Source organism: Dermochelys coriacea, chromosome 11 (assembly GCF_009764565.3).
Source record: "Dermochelys coriacea isolate rDerCor1 chromosome 11, rDerCor1.pri.v4, whole genome shotgun sequence".
In the NCBI taxonomy this organism is placed as follows: domain Eukaryota; kingdom Metazoa; phylum Chordata; order Testudines; family Dermochelyidae; genus Dermochelys; species Dermochelys coriacea.
The window spans coordinates 66,086,836-66,110,045 of NC_050078.2; the positions used below are offsets into that span (position 1 = coordinate 66,086,836).

A 23,210-nucleotide genomic window follows, 5' to 3' on the forward strand; every position below is an offset into this window, starting at 1 on the left:
ATAGCGGAATACTAGGAGTACCCCAATTGACATCAGTACTTGTTGTAGTCAGAATTGCACCTGATAGCAAGTTTTTGAAGGATTAAGTCCTGAGCTTAAAGAAAAGCAGTACTTGTGGCACCTTAGAGACTAACAAGTTTATTAGAGCATAAGCTTTCGTGAGCTACAGCTCACTTCATCGGATGCTGTAGCTCACGAAAGCTTATGCTCTAATAAATTTGTTAGTCTCTAAGGTGCCACAAGTACTGCTTTTCTTTTTGCGAATACAGACTAACACGGCTGCTACTCTGAAACCAGTCCTGAGCTTGAATAGGTAAAAATCGATAGCATTTTCAAGAGTTACTTAGCTATTCAGACTAATATTGGACTGTTTGCCAGCAAGAATGTGCAGCGGTATGTTCTGAGCAGATGCTAAAGGTATGCCAGTTACCTGACCTCAGTGTCACGTGGTGTCGTTTCCCCTCTGCGGCTCTTAGGATGAAAGCACTCCCATAAGCACCCACAGGCTGGCATTGACGATGCTGATCAAAATAGTGAAATCCCTGGGCTGTGCTTATGGCTGCGGAGAAGGACACCGAGGGCTCTCTGGAGATCGTCTGAGACACCAGGTATTCCGGGAGAATGTAAGAGAACTAAAGCAGATTCCAGCTCTCTCTAACCCCTTCTTTCTGAAATGAGTCTGCTGATGTTGAGAAGCCCACACTCTCCCCCTCAACACAGCTTCCTTTATATTCGTCATTAAATACTGTCCCCCAATCTCAGCAGCACCTACTGAGCACTGCAGCCGAGCCAAGGCAGCTTTAAGCCATCTTTGTCCCTTTCAAATTCCTGGCCCTGCTAGGGGCATGTCTCGGGCCCAACACAATTTAGAGCAGGCCCAGGGGCTTCTCTGCCATGCAGATTTGCAAAGCCCTAGCGTGGACATACTGCACTAGCAAGAGTTACTTTGTACACTGGTGCAGCATGGCTACACTGGGGAGGTTTACAGTGGTGACTATACTAGTTTGATTACATTGGTACAAAAATCCGTAAGTATAGACAAGCCCTGAGTTACCTGCTGGTGGCCTTGAATGTCTGGTTATGGGCTGCTCCAGCAACCCCGAATAGCCAGGGTGCACTGTGCTCCAGGCATGCTCCCATGCTGCAGACCCCCTCCTCCATTATGAGGTAGCTTTACCTAGTTTGCTGGCCCTTTGATGCCATGCGAGCAGCATAAAGGGCCCAGAATTGCTCAGTTATTGCTGTGATTGCATCCCAGAGAATTAAAACCCAGGTATAGGGGATTTCAATGGGAACACAGTGCCCAGTGTCCTGCCAAACAGGTGCATTCTAAAGGCCCAGTCTGGCAAACACTTTTTACTGGCCATCATGCTTGCTACAGTGAGCATTCCTATTGGCTTTGTTAGTGGGTATAGACTGTGCCCGCAAAAATGGAGGTGGAGGTAGGATTGAGACCTGGCTATAAACCTGGCCTAAAGTGGGAGATTTTATATGATCCCCCCCGTTAACTGTCTCAGTTAGTTAAAAAGTTGACAGTAGACGTGCATGCAGCATTTTGTATTTTGATAATGAGCCTTGAATTCAAAACGTTAGCTGTATATCCTGAACCTCAGAGTGATATGAGCTCAAGGCTAGAGCGGAGCAAGTAACTGATTTTTCGGAATGGTGGCCAAACTGAAAAACTTGGGGAAAAAATGCATTTGTTTCGAACTGAAACTGATTTTTTTTTTCTTGTCAAAATGAAAAACTGAAAAATTTTATTTGGGTTGAATGAAACATTTCAAATGTCAAGTCAAAATGAAATTTTCAAAATTATTTCAACATTTCCAAAAAAATTTTTTCAGCTGAAACAGTTTGCCAAATTTGCGAATAGTTTCAGTCCACCCCAAAAATGCATTTTCCAGTAAATTTTATATTTGCTGCAAAAAAAAAAAAAATTTTTGCCCAGCTCCAGTCAAGATCAGGAACAGTTAAACTTCTCTAAGTGTTTGATTACATTGTAAAATGCAGATGTATTTCTATTTCCTTCAGTTTACTTTGCAGTTTGTTTGCATGCTTTTAGTTCTGATGAATGTTTCCTTGCCATTTACTGAGCATTTTTTATCAGTTTTGAGAGATGGATTCACGCTGTAAAACCCCAGAATAAGGACTAGAACTTTAAAAGATAGGACTCCTGAAGGTACTCGTTGCTGATTTTTATCCTGGCTTTTGTCAGCATGTTGGGTCAGATCTTCCTATCTAAGTACCTATATGACCCCATCACCATAGAAGCTGAGCGCTTCATAGTCTTCACGACACCCCATGAGGCAGGGAAGTATTACCCCTATTTTACAGACACACATAGACTAAGGCCCAGGTTTTAAAGGTATTTAGGCGTTGCTGTGCTCAGTGTTATAACGCCTAAGTCTCACTTTTAAAAGCAATTTAGGCACTTAAGAACCTAAATCCCTTTTGAAAATAAGATTTTGGCTCCTAAATAAGTTAAGCATTGCAACACTGAGCACAGCAATGCCTAAAGACATTTAAAAATTCAGGCCTACCTGACTTGCCCAGTTTTACACAGGAAGTCTGTGGCTGAGCCAGGGATGGAACACCGAGCACCTAAGTAGCAGGTCCTGTGTTTAAAATTCTCCTTTGCATTCTCCTGCTTCTGGTCCCGCTGCTCTGGTTTGAGCAGTGAAAAAATTGCTTTAATTTATGCTGGGCCGTAATGGCCACAAGAGGCTGAAGACACAAGTAAGGATTGGTGTGGCATAGGGATGTCTTAGCAGTGCTTCCTTGTCCAAACCGTACTAGAATGAGGAGTAACATCAGAGTCCCTAAATCAGATCTACACTGCTTTGTAGTAGTGTGATCCTCAGACTGGGTTCTACAGCTTTAAATTCAGATTATGCTGACAGTGCAATGCAAAGCAGCTGCACCACATTAGAGAATCTAGCTAGTTGTTTTCCTGGAGACAAAAATTGTAATTAATTTTGTTTTAAACTGAAAATACAAAATAGTTATCAGGCAATTCCAAATGTCTGTGTGCTGGATTTTTTTCTTTTTTTCCTTTTTAAATCCTAATTCACCAGTTCTCCTGTTTCACTGTAATTTGCGCCATCGTTTTCCTGTCTATATAAACCTCCAAAGTCAGGGATATGAAACTAAGAAAAAATAGAAAAGAATTTATTTTCATATAGTGCCTTTCTGCAAAAGCAGCAAGAAATATACTGGTCATGACTGTGTAGGCAAACATCACATCCATGATGCAGTCAACAATACTTCACAGTATACTCTTGAGCATTAAAGGCCTGATCCAAAGACTGTTCAAGTTAATGGGAGCCTTTCCCTTGGGCTGATCAGTTTGTTTCAGTGGGAATTGGATCAGGCCCTAGAGTAGGGCTGTCAAACTCACTCTTTGGAGAGGACCAAATTCTGTTTGCCATTATGGTACCGGAGAGACAGGGCTACAATGCTAGTGTCATGTACAGCCATCACTGGGTGACAGAGAACCCAATGATGGCAACGGGAGGTTTGCACAAAGAGCAAGGATCCAGAATGGCCCATATGTAGCAACCAAGCTATTACTTAGTAAAATTGCCATTAAGTTTTACATCGTTTGGGTCCTGATCCAGCAAAACACTTAGGAGCATGCTTGAGTTTAAGCATGTGAATAGTCCTGTTAGCCTCAGTGGGACATGCTTAATGTTAGTATGTCCCTAAGTGCTTTGCTGATCTGGGGTCTTTATGGAAAGAGATTTGTAGTGCATTTTTGGGATGACTGCCACTTCTGCTGTTTGTTTATTTGGCCAGGCTGTTTTGGATGCACCATTGTGGTAACTGCATGCACAATTGTGCATCTAAGTTATTAGAAAATCACAGTATTACCATTGGGCTTCAGAACTAATACCACACTGTGAGGAAATGGACAGTTTACCCATCTCTTGGAGCTGATATTTCAGGCTTTCTAATACCTTACTGCATTGGGTCACACCTAGGTAGTTAACTTTGCAATAATGACTCAACGCTGAATTATTTTTATAAATAAAAGTTTGCATTCTGCAGCATCTGAATTGGTCACTGGAGTCAGATAAACACATGAACAGGGTTGGATCTGAGCTATAGGCTCAAAATCTGACACCCCTTCACCACAGTCTGTTTTATCAACATTATACTGTAAGTGTTGGCCAGAGTAATTGGGTTCCTACGTATTTCATCAGGTGTGAAATTTTAACTTCCATTTGGAGGACTGCAAGAGGAGGGCAGAAGTGACCTTGATTTAACATCTTCTCCAAAAGATAATGTGGTGTATGGCTCCTATGACTGAATTGCATGGTTGGCATTAGCTGTGAGCCCATATCTTGTTGTGGTATTCAAACCTTTTGACTAGTAGGTGAGATTAGTTATGACCCCACAGCAGTGGTGAAACAATGGCAGAAATGCACCTGAAGGACCCTGCAACTGTCACCAAAACTCAAGCAGATATTTCTCATTTTTCTAATATCTTCACAGGCTCAGAATTGCCTTACAAAGCTGTACAAGCTGGATAAAATGCAGTTCCGGCAGACCATGAGGGACTATGTAAACAGAGATTCCCTCAATAATGTAGTGGATTTCCTTCACGCTTTGCTAGGATTCTGCATGGAGCCGGTCACTGACAGTAAGTACAGCTGGCGTCACAAGCCCCAGTCACGTTGTCCTTGATGACACCACCATAGGGAATGCTGGCTGCCACTATCAAAAAGTTGCACTGAATTTCTAAAGGCAAAATGTAATTGTAATTACTAGGTTAAATTCTCAGTGGGTGTAAATCAGTGTAACTCTATTAAAGTCACTGAAACTACTCCGAATTACACCAGCTGAGGGTCTGGCCCTATAAATTCTTTTATTTCCAGTACAAATGGAATTAGAGAAGCAGATGTGCTCTCTCTTTTAATGCATCCTGCCTGTTTGTTTATGGCTTTGTGAAAGAAAATTTTCTCTCAACTATGCCTCAGGCACAAGGTTTTCTGTTTGACCAAATGCCAGCTGGAGTGGACTGTGCGTTCTTTGTTTATTCTGAATGGAAATATAATTGAGCATTAAATCTCTCTGCAGAGCCTAAGGTGAGTCAGCAAGTAGATAAACAGATCATGTAAACAAGAATAGTTGCATTCAGATTTATGTGCATACAGTGTAAGTCCATTTTTTTTCAGTTAGGCAAACAATTCTGTGTACCATTATGATGATGGTACATGTACATTGGTCATTGCGTGCAAAAGTAGCTAATTGTGGGCATTTGGAATATAGGAATTGCCATATCAAAACACACAAGTAGTTTATCTCCTTGTCTATGATCCCAGTCACTTCAGAGAAAGGTGCAAGAAACAGCACAGTGGACAACTGTGAAATAACTGGCTCATAGGGCAAGTTTCTTCTTAACATCCATCAGCTACACATTGGCTTATAGCTTCAAAGGATAAGCCCTCTTTTGTGAATGCTTTTGCCCTGTCTAAGGAACTGTGGATGTTTTTATTATCCATATAAATGTTTAATCTATGGTTTGAATTATTCTAAGATCTTGGCCTCCATAGTATCTTGTGAGAGCAGAGTTTCATTGGTTAAAAAGAATTTCCTTTCATCAGTTTTAAATTGCTTTTAAATTTAGTTGAGTGTCCCCTTGTTCTATGTTATCTGAGTGGGGAAACAGGAATACCTGAATTGCCTTTCCTATTCCATTTGTTATTTTGTATCCCTCTGTTTTAGAGATGAGATAAAGGGAGAGGATAAACAATTTTGATCATTTCAATCTCTCTTCAAATGGCAGATTTTTCTATCCCTCTTCTTATTCGTGCCACTTATATCTGCTGTATTGTTTATGAGGTTGGGTCACAAAAATTGAACATATGATTCTGTGTGAATTACATCTTTTAGTACATTTAAAAAGTAATTATGTATTTAATCTGTAATTTGTTAACACATCTCAGCCGAGCCGAATGGTTTATTGTGCTTGCATTTTGCAGACAAGGCTGGATTTGGAAATAACTTCACCACAGTGGACAACAAGTCTACAGCCCAAAGTGTGGAAGGTATTATTGTCAGCGCCATGTTCAAGTCACTGATCACTCGCTGTGCTTCCACTACGCATGAACTGCATAGCCCTGAAAACCTGGTGAGGATTTAGGTGCAAGTTTTACAAGTTGAATTTCCTCTCTTCCCCTGTAAAGCAGCTGGGGGCTTGAAATCAGGGCTCAATTCAATGAGACTTTATTGGCATGGCCAGCTACACAAGTTTAAGAAAAAATCATATCCTTCAGATGTTTGTCAGGGGCAAATCTGATCCAGACAGCATAGGGTTATACACTGTGTTTGGTCTTTGATCCCCTCTGTTTTCAAATGGGGACTCTATTTGTTTAATTGTGAATTTGACATTAATGAAAGGGAAAAATGAATAGCACTAAACTGGAGCCAGGAATAATGGGCTAGATCCCCAGCTGGGATAAATCAGAGTAGTTCCATTGCCTTCAATGGAGATATGCTGGTTTACATGAGCTGGATGTGACCCAGTTCTGGTAGGTGCTGTGCAAGCTTCCCAAGTACAGTCCTACTAAGGTAACTCGGTCCTGACCTGCAGTACCTCTGTATTTCTCTCTTGGAACTCTCTTGGCAAAGGCTGCCAATCGTACCGAACTAATGTGTAGCTTTGGGAAGAGGGCAGACATCTGCTAGGGGCTCAATTAGGACCAACAGGTATACTTTTGCTTGAGAAGATGTATGCCTTTCCAGAGGTGAAGAGGTAGGTGGTTGAGACTCCGGTTCAGCCAGGTACATAAGCACATGCCTAACTTCAAACATGTGAGTAGGCTGCGTAGTTCCACTACACACTCTGTAAAGATGGTGGGCTGATGTGAGAGGGCTACGTCTGGGATTTTCCTATTGTGGGATTACATGCGTGCTTAAAGATGGGTGTGTGCGTAAGTGTCTTGTGGAATCGGTACCTCAGTCAGGGCACCATCAACTGATCTGGTGTTTGTAGAGTACTGGCCACATAGTTCCACAGCTGGAATTTTCAGAATAGACAGAGGGCTCTCAAGAAAGCTCCTGAAACAGAAGTCGGGTCCTTTGGAAAGTTCTCTCCTGCAGAGATAGGGGTGCCCTTTCCATACCAACTCCTCCCAGGGGCTACAATTATGCACGCAAATGTAATGAGGTAAAAAAAAATCTAATTGTGGGAGTTAGATTGGTGAATGTATGAGTCATTCCTCTCTATTGTCATGATGTAATCCATTCAAATAATTAAGAAAAAATCTAAGATGCTGCTTTTTTCACTAGGATTTTTCCTGCCTTTTAACATTTTGGATTAGATGAATGGGTAAAAGAGGCTTCAAACCAACTTCACAGCTCCCAGATCCTCTGATCCAGAAGCCCTGGCATAAGTTAAAACTGCCTTTTTCCAGTACAGAATATGCCCTATAACAATAATGACATGCTTATGATAGTTAATAGATTGATGTGAGGGTCAGCAGCAACTTTGCCTTAGTTAAATTATTTCTTTACAGCCCCCTGCTCCACCTTTAATAATGATGATAATTTAAAAACTAGTCATATACACCATCAAGCAGATCAGTAACTCATAGATTACATTATCAAAAGAGTTCACCCCGATGGTTACAGAGTCTCTTAGAAAGAAAAGGAGTACTTCTGACACCTTAGAGACTAACAAATTTATTTGAGCATAAGCTTTCGTGAGCTACAGCTCACTTCATCAGAGTCTCTTAGCTGGCTCCTGGATTGACTTTCCTCTTACAAAGAGAAACATTTGACATTAACAAAAAAACATAAACCTGTAAGTAAAGAACAGTTCAGACAACAGCTGGCAAAATTATTGAGGTATGCAATTCTTTATGATCTAATGCATCACCCTGGCTACATACAAAAGGAATATTTGTTTCCCTCCCTGCTTGTATACAAACTGAGTAACACAGCTCTCTCTTTCCCTCTGTCTCTCCTTTTGTTATTCAGGGATTGTACTGTGACATCCGGCAATTGGTCCAATTTATCAAGGAGGCTCATGGTAATGTTTTTAGAAGGGTGGCACTGAGCGCCCTTTTGGACAGTGCTGAAAAGTTAATTCCAGGGAAGAAAACAGATGAAACAACTGAGCAGGATCTGAAACCTCCGGGGAGCAAAAAGTTTGTGTCCGGGAGAGATTTGTGTCTGAATGATTTATATACTGTTGTATAACTTATTATGCTGAACACTGTAGTAAGAGGGCCTGAAACATAAGGCCTTGAATCAGAGGCCTGATATGAGGCCTGAGGCCTGGGCTAAAGTAATGGTCAAAACTTGCTAACATAAAGCAGAGTTAAGTTGTGAACAAGAGGCAGGCCCTGCTCACAGAATTTGGCATGCATAAGGTTGAGATTGTAAAACCACATATTCCTAAGAGGTGCTTGGCACAAAACACTCACGGAAGCACATTCCAGAAAGGAAATACCAGAATATCTCAATAAACAAATTCCCCAAAGATAACAGGACCATGCTGACCCATCTTAAGGATAAGGTCAGGATGACAGCATGATGAATATAGATGTTTTGATCGAACCTATAGGTACAAGGCAATGGCTGGCACCCGGTATGTCAGAGGGTGGCACCCTGATAAGTCAAGAGTGATATGTAACTTGTTTGTTTTGGTGTATAAAGATGTATCTCAGAGGCAATATCTTTGTCTGCCCTCAGGGATAGTGGAAAGTCCCACCATTAACTGAGCCGGTCCACTGTCACGAGCATACATGTGTTAGTGTACCTGTAACCATTGAGCTGGGGCATTATCACTGTGCTTTGTCGGCAATAAACCAATAAAGGCAATCCAAGCGCCTTCATACCTTAATGAATTTTGTGGTTATTGGGCGGTTCACTCGAGATCTGCTGTGCCAGCTGTTGCACAGAGCTGGGACAGCACACAGGGAAAACACACACAGGCAGCCAAACATCTGACGACAGACACAAATGTAGGAAAGTACAAGGGGTTGTTTGTTTTCCATCTTGTTAGCACATGTCCCGCTCCTGATGCACAGGACTTGAGTGTGGCAGTGACAGAAGCCGTACTTAAAATTTAATAAAGTGAGGGCAGCTGTGGGAGTAGCCATGAAAAATGTGGATCCTAACAGAAATAACTGGTACAAAGGAAGTAAGATAGCAAAGCAGTGGAAATTCACAGGGAAGGAGAAAGAAAGAGGAGGGATGGAGGTTGTGTGTGAAGGGATGATTGCAACCCCCACCCCCCAACATCATGTGGACATGGCTTAGTATTAGCATCAGTACCTTGAGGTGCGAAGAGCTGTTGGTCTGAATACCTGTACTCAGGTGTGGGGAGCATGATACAAAAGAAACCTAGCTTGCTTTATTAATTTGACATGCTGTCTTGAGATGTGGGATGTGTTGCATTCAAGTGTGAGACAAAAGAAGTAGTATGGATCAAAAAGGGAGCTTCAAATGGAACTAAATGAATTCATCTCATGTAAACTAGCAGCATCAGATTTGTCGCATGATTTTCTTGGCCTCGGAGACAGGCAGACCACACTGGCCAAGATTACCAAAAGTATGTGGTCAATACTTTCTGATGATCTGCCTTCTTTAAGACACCTCACACTGAGCACTCACAAAATGAGGCTCCAACGTTGCTAGTAGCTTTTGAAAATCTTGGGTAGAGCCCTGTGCGTGACTAGTGTAGAGCCCTGCAGTGGAACTGGAATCCTGCAGGTTCTGAAGAACCCACTGCCATAGCAGCAGGAGCGGGATTTTAAGAAAGTCCCGTGCAAGACTCTAATCTTGGCCTTAGGTCCCTGTCCCAATACATTTTTTATATGTGCATAGGCAGGCCAGTTGCTGTAATATGTTTTTCAGAAGTGCTGGATTCAGTGATCAGGGAACAATGTTAATTATATGAGAAGCAAGATATGCCATCTGTTAACGTTAGTTGACTGTCTGTATTATCTGCCTAGATCTGAGGTGGGAAGTGTTGTTATTGATAAAGGCCAGGCATCATCTGCCCCTGATGAATGTCGTAGTTACATCTCCAGTCGTCCTCAGCAGACCCCAGAGCAGTAAGTAAATATTTAGTAGTTTGAATGTGTTGTACCAGAGAATTTCCCACTGTGGTAGTAGCAATCAGCTGTTCAGTTAGGGTTCTTCTCTGTGGGCGATACAAGTAATGTACTGAGTGTTTAAGTTGTTGCTGAACTTACAGGTTTTGTCCAACAAATGCCCACCTTCCGTACCAACGAAAGGATAACGGGGCAAAAACTTGATTTCAGAGGAAGATACATTAAAGGGGGCACCACAGGCCAACGCAAAATGGAACAGCACAAAATGAAATTGCAACAAAATTTGCCAATGCATTTCTAACAATGAGCAATAAATAGAACGTTTATTCTCATCATCAGAGCAATTCCCTGTTTGTGCATCCATGCTCCAAACATGATCCCAAGTAGGTCTCAACATTCTAAGCTGTTGCTCCTGCAGGAAATCTAAAAATGACACTGGTGGGATAATTACATGCCCCTTAATTCATCCAGTGGTTGGTTCATTTCTCACCCTTGGGTTGTTGCACTTGCCTTATCAGCAGAGCTGCACCAATGGCTTTCTGATTATTATTTTTGTATTTGTATTGGGGCAATGCCTAGAGGCCCCAGCTATAGACTGGGGACCCATCATACTAAGTGCTGTATGCATACATAATGGAAAGATGATCTCTGCCCAAGGAACTTGCAGTCTAACAATAAGTGACAATTCTCAAGAAAACCCTCCAGCTTGAGCATCTTCCTCTTCTTTGTTTTTCCCTTTTTTGAGTCAGACTGATTTTATTATTTTCCCCCCCAAAATGAATTGAATCATAGAAATATTCATAGAATCTTAGAAATAGAGTACTGGAGGGGAGCTCTAGAGATCATCAAGTCCATCCCCCTGCCAAGTAACCTAGGCCATCCCTGACAGGTGTTTGTCTAACCTGTTCTTTAAAACCTCCAATGATAGGCATGTCACAACCTCCCCTTGGAAGCCTGTGTCACTATTTAGCTATCCTTACAGTTAAAGTTTTTCCTTATAGCTAACCTAAATCTCCCTTGCTACAGATCTTGTTTAACCTTCAATGGACATGGAGATCAGTTGATCACAGTTCTCTTTATAACAGCCCTTAACATATTTGAAGACTTTTGTTATTAATTCTGTAATTAAATTATCTTTAGTTATTTACTGCTACCTCTTGCATTATCTGTCATATTTTTTCAGTTTTCTTCTCTTGGTGGAAACTTGCTTGGCTTTTTTGGTCACCAGTAGTGGAGATGTATGAAGATGGGTGTCTTTAGAGAAGATAGCGGTAGTTCACTGTATCTGTTCTTCTTTGAAGACCTAACTGATCTTCTGAATTCAGAGGAAGCTGTTCATATCCTGTGGTGGGACAGTAGGCCCCAGCTGGGGTATTTCTTTCTCTCTCTCTCAATCTTTCCTCCTCATCCTGATCTACTTGAATCTGCAGAGAATAATCTCTTTCGCCATGGAAATGATTGTGTAATCACAAATGCAATGTTATGACTTGATTGCAAGATCAAGTGGGAGAAGATGGATTGTGAAGGAGCCAAGCCCTGCTTTAAGGGGAAATAACATTTTCTAATTAGCAAGCATGGTCAGAGTAGTTAAGCAAAACAAATGAATGGTGAATTGATTTATGTTTTCGTCTGATTTATTTGGAGGTTTTGCCCAGCCCGAAGACCCATACTTGGTGAGCAAAATCAGGGCTCTTGAAAATCTCACATTGATAGACCAGTGTCCCAACTGATCAAATCTTTGTTCAGTTCTTGTTTTTGTTCTTTACTCTTAGAAACCTGTAATACAAGATTAATATATGGCTCAGAGAGGTTTTCTTTAGGCATTGCTTTCCCATTCATGGTTAAATCATCATGTCCTAGGAGAGTGGTAACCCACACATTCAAATGATGTGCCGATAATGAAATAAAGACTGTTCCTAACATTCAAAATAGTAGGTTGGGAAAGGTAAAAACTGTGGGCCAAGAGACACCACAGATGGTGCAAGGTTGCGCAAACAAAGTTGCCCTGCACCAGGATGCAGTGCTGTACTCTGGGGGTGGATTTACCCCAGGGCTTATGTCAGGTGGAGCGTAGCTTTAGTCCATAGAAGCTCTGCCAGTAGATGCATTGAATCAACTTACCCTGATAAACTTAGCCACATCCTTTCCCAGGCTAACACTGCCCAGTTTTTGATGCATTCTGGACTCAAATGGGTCTTCTTACAGATAAGTTTGTCATCTTATGCCACGGCAGCTTTCCCACTGGACATTCCACCCTGAGGGGCCCAGTGGCCTGATTTATGCTGGTGGGAAAGAAGAAAAGGAGATAACTCTCCTACATCCATAGCATCTTTAATATCAGCTAGAATACAGGGTTCAGCAATAGATGAGTCCTTTAGTAGAGTAAGCTGAGGTGAGTTAAGAGCAGTATACTGAATCTGAACCCATCTGAGTTTAGTGGAAGCTAGGATCTAGATTTTGGAACAAAGGTTAGGCCTTGGGCCCATTTCTAAACACTCACTGTCGTTCTGACTTGATCAGAGGTGAAAAAGGAAGCTTGTGTATATTTTATGCAATAGATTTCCAACTATTGCTGTATGTGCTGAGGTCATTATTTCAATATTACTCATGCTCTCAAACAATGGAAAGATACCCGCAGCAATACAGAAGATCACCCTTAGAAACATTTCAGTTGCCTTAAGGCTTGCCTACATAGGGACAGCCAGGAAAATTAATCTGAATTAACTAAAAGTGTGGATTTGAAGTGGATTAGTTAAATTGCATTGAATCCCTGTGTGGATGCTGCTGCTCAGAATTAAAATGACTTTAATTTGGTTTAGCTAAATTCACTTTGGCAGTGATTCGGATTAACTTTCCTGGAAGTTCCAGAGTAGACAAGCCCTTATAAAGCTATATAATTTTTCTTCAGTATTTGCAGTATTCCCTATATCAAGTCTAGGGAAGTGTGGGGAATACTGCAAATAATGGGAACAGTCTAGTTATTTTAAGTCAAAATTAGACAGTGTTTAAGGATGATTATTATATTGTGCTGCTCTGTTAAATGTTCCAGAGTCATTCTTTAGTCCAGAAGTTATTCAAACTTTCTGTAGCAAAAGAAGATTTGTTGAAATTAAAAGCTAAATCCTAAATTTATGAAAAAGAGGTTGGCTTTGAGATCCGAATGTTGTAGTTAGTTCTTTTGCCCAGCCTTTTTATGTCTCTCAAATCTGTATTCTCCTGGAGTGGAGATAGATTTGCCAATTAAAATCCAGAATACAGAAAAGAGGAAAGTCCAGAAAGGGTTGTTTATGAATATGAAACTTTCTGAAACTTTCCTCTGATGGTGCGATTGTAAAGAGAACAGAAAATTTGGATCTCCTGAGAAAAATTAGAATTAGTCATTCTGCTCACAGTCCTGCCACAGAACTTTGGGGTCTCAGGTATGCAGCAGAATATTGTGTCACTATTCTAAAAGATTGCTAAGAATTGTGATTTCATATAGTTACACACAGTATTGAAATGATATTTTGATATACAAACACTTTTGTAAGGGACACAGTCTTGAAAAGCATTAATCCTGTACATTAGTGGTCACTTTGACCAAATAGAGGATGATTCTTTAGCACAGCGGTTCTCAAACTTTAGCAACCCAGAGACCTGCATTATGATTTTAAAATTTTTCGCTGACCCCTAAACCCCCTGCTTAGCCCCAGGCCCCGTCCCCACTCCATCCCTTCCCCCAGGTCCCACCCCCACTCCATCCCTGCCCCTCCTCTTCCCCACCTCTTTCTGCCCCCTCCCCTGAGTGTGCCCCATCCCAGATCATCCCCCTCCCTCCCAATATCTCCTGCATGCTGCTGAACAGCTATTCCATGACATGCAGTAGGCACTGGGAGGGAGGGGGAGGAGTTGATCAGCGGAGCCAGTGGCCCTAGGCATGACTTGCGGACCCCCTGGAGTACCAGGTCCGCAGACCCAAGTTTGAGAAACGCTGCTTTAGCATAATGACACAAAAACAGAATGTCTTTTTAGACTGTAAACACTCCAGGGTAAAATGTGTCTTCATTGTGCAATACTGAGAACACTGTCTAGCTTAACAAATTACATCAAGAAGAATAAGTTTAAATTTTTAGAGTAACATATGACAAGGAAAAAAGAGAGGTTAGAAGAGGGGAAATTTGTTCAAATGTACTTAGCAGCATACAAATCACAGCGAGGTATTATTAACCCTGTGTTGTTCTCTCGCAGCGATGAGCAAATGCAAGGGGCAGTTCTGGGACGCAAAGACTTCTGGCGAAAGATGTTCAAGTCACAGAGTGCAGCAAGTGATACCAGCAGCCAGTCAGAGCAGGACACATCAGAGTGCACCACTGCTCACTCTGGAACGACCACCGACAGGCGCTCTCGCTCCCGCTCCCGCCGGATCTCGCTCCGAAAGAAACTCAAACTCCCCATAGGTAAATGTATGTCCCTTTATATTATATCCACATACTGCATGTGCAGATAGAATAGATCCGTTCTGTGTGTGTGTTGGATACTGTATAGCAAAGACAGGTAGTGTCTGAGTGCCTTACAATCTTTAATATATTTATTCTCATAACACCCCTTGTGAGGTAGAGAACTGCTATTTTCTCCATTTTACAGATGGGGAAGTGAGACAGAGAGAGACTAAGTGACTTGTCCAAGGTCACACAGAAAGTCTATGGCAGAGCAGGGACTTTAACCCAGGGTTCCAAAGTCCTAGACTGGAGCCGTCACCACTGGACCATCCTTCCTTTCTCTCTAAGAGAAGCTTTCCAAGCAGACTTCAATAAGAAAGGAAGAATAAATGTAATTTATCCTTTCTCACTGACCCGTGTTGATTTTCAACTTTTACAGTCCTAAAACTCAGCCTCTCATGTTATGAATTCAACTATGATCTTTGATGCATGTAGCATGAACACGCCTCGTCCTTCACCCTTTTCTCATGTCACGGTATGACTGTTTCAGCGCTATAGAGAAATATGCCTGTATTGCTGATGTATTCAGCTTGGAACAATTGCAGAATTGTCCTGACTGGCTTTATCTGCATCAGGGAACTGGCTGAAACGCTCTTCCCTCTCTGGGCTGGCCGACGGGGTGGAAGACCTCCTGGATATCAGCTCTGTAGACCGTCTGTCTTTCATCAGACAAAGTTCCAAGGTAAATGTGTTTTTTCAGATTAGTAGGGAGGATAAAGGGATAGGGTCTTGCTACTTCATAGAACACTTCTAGCTCCCAGAGAAAATACTATGATTAGCATGGATATTGCAGCTGATGGGACCCAGGGACAAAATCCTCAGAAGCTGGGGCTTTAGGTAGAGTGCCCACAGTGGTGCAACTCCTCACCTGCAAAGGCTAGTAGGAGTCTGTCTTTCCATATTTGGGAGCATATCTACTGCTCAGCATCCAGCATAATACCTTGGCTGCAGGAGGTCTGCAGGAAGGTGGGGGTGGGGGGTGGGGGAAAGAGAAATCCTTCCCCTGGGCCATGGAATTGTAGCACAGCTGCTCCTTGGAAGCTGTTCCAAATAAAAGGCAGGAATAGTCTCTTTTATGTCCTAGCATTCTCCCACTCCAGCCCTCACAGAAGTGAAAGGCCAGAGATTCTGTTCAGTGGTGAGTCTGTTAGCAATGCTCCTCCCTGCCCTGCGTGCTTCCATGCACAGAGATCCAGTGGAGCTGCACTTGCACACTCCTGTGCAGACCTCCCAAATCCTGCTTCTCCCCAAAGTCCAGCATAACCCCACCATGGGGGAGGCAGCAGGATTTGTCCCTTGAACATAATGTAAGACAGGTCCTCCCTCAAGGAAAGAGGTTGAAAATGGCAAGTGACTTTTTTCCTTCCCTTGAGAGGAGGGCGGAGCAGAGTGGAGATGGTTCATAATTGGACAGAAATTATTCTCCTTCCATATTTTTCTAAGCAGTGCCCAGTGCTGTAGTATAGGACACACTAGAAATACACTGAAGAGGAGCTTTGGAAGCAGTCGGTCTTTGGAAAATCAGGGAACAGCTGAAACACACAGTTTTGTGAGGATGCATGTGATTTGAAAGGCTAAGAGGCAGTGATGAGGTAATAGAATAAGGATGCAGTAAAATGATGTTATCATAGCAATGAGGAGGGGGGATGTGTGTCTAAGCAATAACAGAAAAGGAAGAGTGTAATGACTGGTGTCTAGCACCATCTCAAGACTTCCTTCTGGGGAAGTGAAGAAAACTGGGTTAAATATGCTCCATGTTTCATTCTTGTTATAGGCCAGCTAGAGATTTGTCATTGTACCTTCTTTGGTCCTCCATATGAACAGTGTCACAGGAATGTAGTGTCAGTGTAATTAACATTTCATTTCTCCTGGCAGTTCTTTTCACTCAGAGAGTTATCTGGGTCCTCTGAATATACTGAATGTACTTTACTAGTTGGTCATGCTGCTTTTTCCTTACTTGCATCTGTATGAACCCCTGTGAAAGAAGGGGAATGGCTACCTAGCCAAATTACAGAATACTTAATATCCTCAGCTGGTGCATATGGGCACAGTTCCTATTCGGTTGCTATAGTAATGTACCACACTACTGCCTGTCCTTAAGTGGTGCATTGCTATGGCAAAGTTGGTAGAGAAATCATAACACATCAGAACTGAGTCTTGTCTCCTCATTTGTTCAGGTGAAATTCACTAGTGCGGTGAAGCTGTCAGAAGGTGGACCAGGAGGTGGCCTGGAGAATGGGCGAGATGAAGAGGAGAATTTCTTCAAGCGTCTTGGTAAATGGCGCATCTGCCGAAGATACCCATCCAAGCTTCATCACACAGAAGAAAAAGATGGTTAGAAATCAGGGTTTTCTCTTTCTTTCTTTCTTTCTTTCTTTCTTTCTTTCTTTCTTTCTTTCTTTCTTTCTTTCTTTCTTTCTTTCTTTCTTTCTTTCTTTTACCCCTTCCCCACTCCTTACTTTCTCCAGGGTTTTTGTATCCATTCTGTTCTTCTCCAACTTTTCATTCTTAGTAACCATTTTCTTTCTCTTCCTTCTTTCTTTCATTTTGATTTAAAAAAAAAACCTCTAGCAAATGTGTAGAATGTGAAAATAAAAAAAAGCAAATATGTCCAAATAAATTAAGCTAATGTAACATTTGGATTTTCAAAAATGAAGTCAAATTAAATCAAATCAACACACCTGAAAAATTTATATTTACTTCAAAACAGTAATTCAGTCTAAAAGGTGGTGTGTGAATCTTTCATTCCATAATATAAAGATGGATGCTCCATCAGTTCTTTTTTCCAATTAGTGACCATATGACAGTTTTAGAACAATTCAGCTCCGATGAAATGGAAAACCCTGTACAAACCTTGTTTTAATTATCTCTTTTCTTCTGTGTTTGCATGTCTAATGTCTGCATGCCATTCGTTAAAGAGATGCTGTCCCTTTTTCTCAACAAAAGAAATAATTATAATAATATTTTATCATAATGCAATTTTTTAAAAAGCAGTGATGTTTGTTTAAAAAGTGCCTTTATTAGGGGGGTATTATATTTTCAAGTATTATACAGCCATCCAAACTCAGCTCAGAAACCTGATCCTTGTTACCAAGGAGACAAACCTTGCATCTTGACATTCTATTATTTTTGTTTTAAAAAAACAGTTTGATCTCCCACCCCATTGCTTCTGCTATTTTTATAGTATATTACATTCCCTGACATTACATTTTACATCATCTGACATTACACCGTGGCTGTATATGCTCATTTTGCCATCATGTGGCACAGGCTTGCACAGGAATCACATGGTCGGGGATAGCAATAGCAGTCAGCTACAAGTGTGCTTTCCAAAGTTAGCTTCACACAGAAAGTGAGAAGGCCTGATTTTTTATCTCACTAACACCACTGAAGCATCCCTGACTTACAGGGAGCTACCACGCTCCTAATTTACACCAGTGTAAATAAGATCAGAATCAGGCCCATAGTCTTGTCACCAGAGATGTCACACTTGATATGAATAATATCTATGCATCTCCACTGAAAAACTAAGTCATTAAGAAAGTATCCATGTTCAAACAGGCCACATTCTAAGGATGATACACAGCTTCAGTCCATGGGCCAGAACTTCAGCTGATGTAAACTGATGTTGCTCCCTTGAGCTGGCATTCCCTCAGCTGAAGTTCCCAGTTACACCAGTGCGTGTCACACACCCAGTAGAAGAGGTGTAAATAGCCCGTTTTTACATACATTTCAAAATGTGGGCTGTCGGTAGTAAAGTGAAGTCCTGTTTGATCAGCTATTTCTAGTATATGTTGATTGATTTTCTCATACAGCATGACTTTTATCAACATACCACATGCCTAAGTATTGTCGTGGCTTCTCTTTTCAGAACTGATAGATGCACCCTCAGATGAGTTATCAGATCATAATATGCATGGCATGTTCCCATGTATTATGGAGGTATATAAATGGGATTGTTTCTGTAGTGCATGTGCAGTTGCATTAACTGGGTTCATATGGACTTCAGGCCAGACACAGGCCCCTGCTGCAGCTCCCCTGCACCAGTTCTCCAATACACAAAGGCTTCAGTGCCAGCCCAATCTACAACCTCAGCATTGCACCCTCATGGGAAATACTCTGGCACGCTCAGGCTGGTGTGGTGGCTTCTCTGTCACCCTCACCGTGGGCCCCAGGGTTGGGGGCATTACCAAAGAAAAGAGCCTGCATGAAGAGCTGCTTCATTCAGCTCATCTCTGGCTGCCATAATGGCACAAGGTGGAGCAGCCCTGAGACTACACACTAAATTGTATTTTGGGACTGACCCAGCACCCACAGCCCTAGAATTGGGAGGGGGCATGTAAAGGTGGCTCATGGCTATCTTTGCACCCACTGTCCACAAACTGCACTGTCACTGAAAAAGTCATCCCAGTGGAATCTGGCCCTAAGAGCCTCAGGAACAGTCCTTTTCCCAAAGCTCAGATGCAGCTGTACCTATCTGCAAAATAATGTACCGCCCATCGCTTACATTTCATTAGCATCTTTTTGCCTTGTTTGCTTTTATCTATTCTTGCAGCTTTTCAACACCTGTCTCTTCCCAGCTATTAACTTCAGATAGGCATGTCTGAGCAAAATATGGCCAAAAAATGTCCAGGAAGAGGCTAAGCCAACATGATGTTCTCCTCATTTATCATAAAATGCAAAGAGCCTTTCTTTATTCTCAGCATGGAGTGATAGCCAGAGAGCTCCTGTTGTTACTCTTTGGCTCTATTAATTTGATATTGCAAAGTAAGGGCATAAGGCTAGGAGCTAGAGATGTGAATGCAATAAGTTATTCAACGTCTATTGCTTTTCACAAATGTCCAGACTGGAAATCTAAGCCTGATCTTGCACATCCAAAATTCCCATTGAATTTAAGTCACCAACATTTCATGCACAGAATTCAAAGTATGGATGCAAGTCAAAAATAAAGTTTGTTTATTCTGTGTTATGTTATATAATCGTGTATGTTACGTGTAACATATCTTATGCATTTGTTCTGCTACGATGTCACACTTGTTACCTATATGAACTTTGAACTATCTAAAGTATTTCAGCACTTTGTGATTAATATGTTATGTAACTACTTTTATTTTGAAAAATCGGAACATCTCTTTCACCTGCCCAAGAGCAATATACATTAATATTTATTTGTCTGCGCGTAAGTGGAGCTAAGTGGGCCATATCTGGCTTTTAAACACAACGTCTTTATTAGAAATGCGTAATAAATGAGAGTTAAGAGAAGGTCCTTATGAAAAAAACCCAAACAGGTAAATCAGCCAGTGATGTTCATGAGTATAGTTTGTCACCTGTGAGTTTCTCAAAATCAAGGGAGCTTAAAGACTTTTTTTTTTTTAAATCTCTAGTTTGAAAGGTAAATTGTGAAAGTCAAGGGAGCATGTAATCATATCAGAACGGAATTTTTATACATGAGATGTAGCTCAGCAAAATTTGTACGTGTGTGTGTGTGTAAACATATACATAATTTTTACGTGTGTGTGTGTGTATTATATAAAATTACCCCAGTCTTGCAAGTTACTGTGCATGGGCAGACCTCCTGCAACCATATGCATAACTTACAGCATCAAGGCCTGTGTGGATGTATATAATATACATACGTACGTATATAATAATACTGTATAGTGCACACACACCTTATAGTATATTTTGTGCTTCAGATGTCAATTTCTGAATTAATGATTTCATTTGAACATGAGGTTGAATTATCATAACATTTGTCAGGTCTGAGTTAATCATATTCTGTGCAAGACCTTTTGGGGCATGAGTGTTAACAAATATCAAAAAAGTAATAGAAAGATCAAAATATATACAGGGATGAAAACTTTCCTTTGCATTCATAATTTTCCATTGAGATCAATGGGAATTATATTTTTAAGAGGGGAGAACAAAGGCTTATTAGACTGGATAGGTGCTATTAAATCATGAAGAACCTGATGGCTGGATGGACCCGGGACAGTGTTTTTTGTCAATGTGCTGTCCTTTCTCCTTTTCGGCATTCTTGATGCTGTGCTATGACATCATTCTGCTCACATTTTCTCCGTGTAGTGCTTCCTTCCGTCTTTGTTTTAAAAATATGACAACTGAGTAAAACTAGGAGAGAAAAACAAACATGCATTACAGTGAACAGCAACAAAAAACCTATTAACCTATAAACCTGGAGTCACTTTGTCAAGTTCTTTACGAGCTGTTGCTTTCATCATCATTTGTCATCTAGGTCATTGGGGGGGTCTATATATTTCAAATATATGTATGCATTATACAGTTCATCATTTATTTAAAAGGGCTTTTACCTATAATCAGAATACAGCTAAACTGGCAAGCAGCAATTGAAGAAGGATGTTAATAAATTGGAGAGGGCTCAGAGAAAAGCCATGAGAATGATTAAAGGATTAGAAAACGTGTTATAATGACAGATTCATAGAATCATAGAATATCAGGGTTGGAAGGGACCTCAGGAGGTCATCTAGTCCAACCCCCTGCTCAAAGCAGGACCAATCCCCAACTAAATCATCCCAGCCAGGGCTTTGTCAAGCCTGACCTTAAAAACTTCTAAGGAAGGAGATTCTACCACCTCCCTAGGTAATGCATTCCATTGTTTCACCACCCTCCTAGTGAAAAAGTTTTTCCTAATATCCAACCTAAACCTCCCCCACTGCAACTTCAGACCATTACTCCTTGTTCTGTCATCTGCTACCACTAAGAACAGTTTAGATCCATCCTCTTTGGAACCCCCTTTCAGGTAGTTGAAAGCAGCTATCAAATCCCCCTCATTCGTCTCTTCCGCAGACTAAACAATCGCAGTTCCCTCAGTTTCTCCTCATAAGTCATGTGTTCCAGTCCCCTAATCACTTTTGTTGCCCTCCATTGGACGTTTTACAATTTTTCCACATCCTTCTTGTAGTGTGGGGCCCAAAACTGGACACAGTACTCCAGATGAGGCCTCACCAATGTCGAATAGAGGGGAACGATCATGTCCCTCGATCTGCTGGCAATGCCGCTACTGATACATCCCAAAATGCCATTGTCCTTCTTGGCAACAACGGCACACTGCTGACTCATATCCAGCTTCTCATCCACTGTAACCCCTAAGTCCTTTTCTGCAGAACTGCTGCCTAGCCATTCGGTCCCTAGTCTGTAGCGGTGCATGGGCTTTTTCCGTCCTAAGTGCAGGACTCTGCACTTGTCCTTGTTGAACCTCATCAGATTTCTTTTGGCTCAATTCTCTTAATTTGTCTAGGTCCCTCTGTATCCTATCCCTACCCTTCAGCATATCTACCTCTCCTCCCAGTTTAGTGTCATCTGCAAACTTGCTGAGGATGCAATCCACACCATCCTCCAGATCATTTATGAAGATATTGAACAAAACCGGCCCGAGGACCGACCCTTGGGGCACTCCATTTGATACTGGCTGCCAACTAGACATGGAGCCATTGATCACTACCCATTGAGCACGACAATCTAGCCAACTTTTTATCCACCTTATAGTCCATTCATCCAGCCCATACTTTAACTTGCTGGCAAGAATACTGTAGGAGACGGTGTCAAAAGCTTTGCTAAAGTCAAGGAACAATACGTCTACTGCTTTCCCCTCATCCACAGAGCCAGTTATCTTGTCACAGGAGGCAATTAGATTAGTCAGGCATGACTTGCCCTTGGTGAATCCATGCTGACTGTTCCTGATCACTTTCCTCTCCTCTAAGTGCTTCAGAATTGATTCCTTGAGGACCTACTCCATGATTTTTCCAGGGACTGAGGTGAGGCTGACTGGCCTGTAGTTCTCAGGATCCTCTTTCTTCCCTTTTTTAAAGATGGGCACTACATTAGCCTTTTTCCAGTCGTCCAGGACTTCCCCCGATCGCCATGAGTTTTCAAAGATAATGGCCAATGGCTCTGCAATCACATTTGCCAACTCCTTTATCACTCTTGGATGCAGTGCATCTGGCCCCATGGACTTGTGCTCGTCCAGCTTTTCTAAATAGTCCCGAACCACTTCTTTCTGCACAGAGGGCTGGTCACCTCCTCCCCATGCTGTGCTGCCCAGTGCAGTAGTCTGGGAGCTGACCTTGTTCGTGAAGACAGAGGCAAAAAAAGCATTGAGTACATTAGCTTTTTCCATATCCTCTGTCACTAGGTTGCCTCCCTCATTCAGTAAGGGACCCACACTTTCCTTGACTTTTTTCTTGTTGCTAACATACCTGAAGAAACCCTTCTTGTTACTCCTAACATCTCTTGCTAGCTGCAACTCCAGGTGTGATTTGGCCTTCCTCATTTCACTCCTGCATGCCCGAGCAATATATTTATACTCTTCCCTGGTCATTTCTCCAATCTTCCACTTCTTGTAAGCTTCTTTTTTTGTGTTTAAGATCTGCAAGGATTTCACTGTAAAGCCAAGCTGGTCGCCTGCCATATTTACTATTCTTTCTACACATTGGGATGGTTTGTCCCTGTAACCTCAATAAGGATTCTTTAAAATACAGCCAGCTCTCCTGAACTCCTTTCCCTTTCATGTTATTCTCCCAGGGGATCCTGTCCATCAGTTCCCTGAGGGAGTCAGTCTGCTTTTCTGAAGTCCAGGGCCCATATTCTTCTGCTCTCCTTTCTTCCCTATGTCAGGATCCTGAACTCG

The 23,210-nt window shown here is 41.8% G+C and overlaps 1 protein-coding gene across 14 annotated transcripts in view; it reads left to right on the forward strand.

Annotated features, from left to right (window-relative positions):
• UNC80 (unc-80 homolog, NALCN channel complex subunit) overlaps window positions 1–23,210 on the forward strand; it is a 192,360-nt gene that overhangs the window by 51,653 nt on the left and 117,497 nt on the right. For 7 of the 14 annotated variants that reach the window (XM_038421372.2, XM_038421379.2, XM_038421373.2 and 4 more), the window contains exons 14-21: window positions 477–623; window positions 4,495–4,642; window positions 5,985–6,133; window positions 7,984–8,153; window positions 9,966–10,067; window positions 14,295–14,509; window positions 15,121–15,227; window positions 16,723–16,879. In XM_038421372.2, coding sequence (XP_038277300.1) covers window positions 477–623; window positions 4,495–4,642; window positions 5,985–6,133; window positions 7,984–8,153; window positions 9,966–10,067; window positions 14,295–14,509; window positions 15,121–15,227; window positions 16,723–16,879 — 1,195 coding nt within the window. The remainder of the gene's footprint in view (window positions 1–476; window positions 624–4,494; window positions 4,643–5,984; window positions 6,134–7,983; window positions 8,154–9,965; window positions 10,068–14,294; window positions 14,510–15,120; window positions 15,228–16,722; window positions 16,880–23,210) is intronic. The other 7 variants (XM_038421380.2, XM_038421386.2, XM_038421381.2 and 4 more) reach the window with 5 other exon arrangements.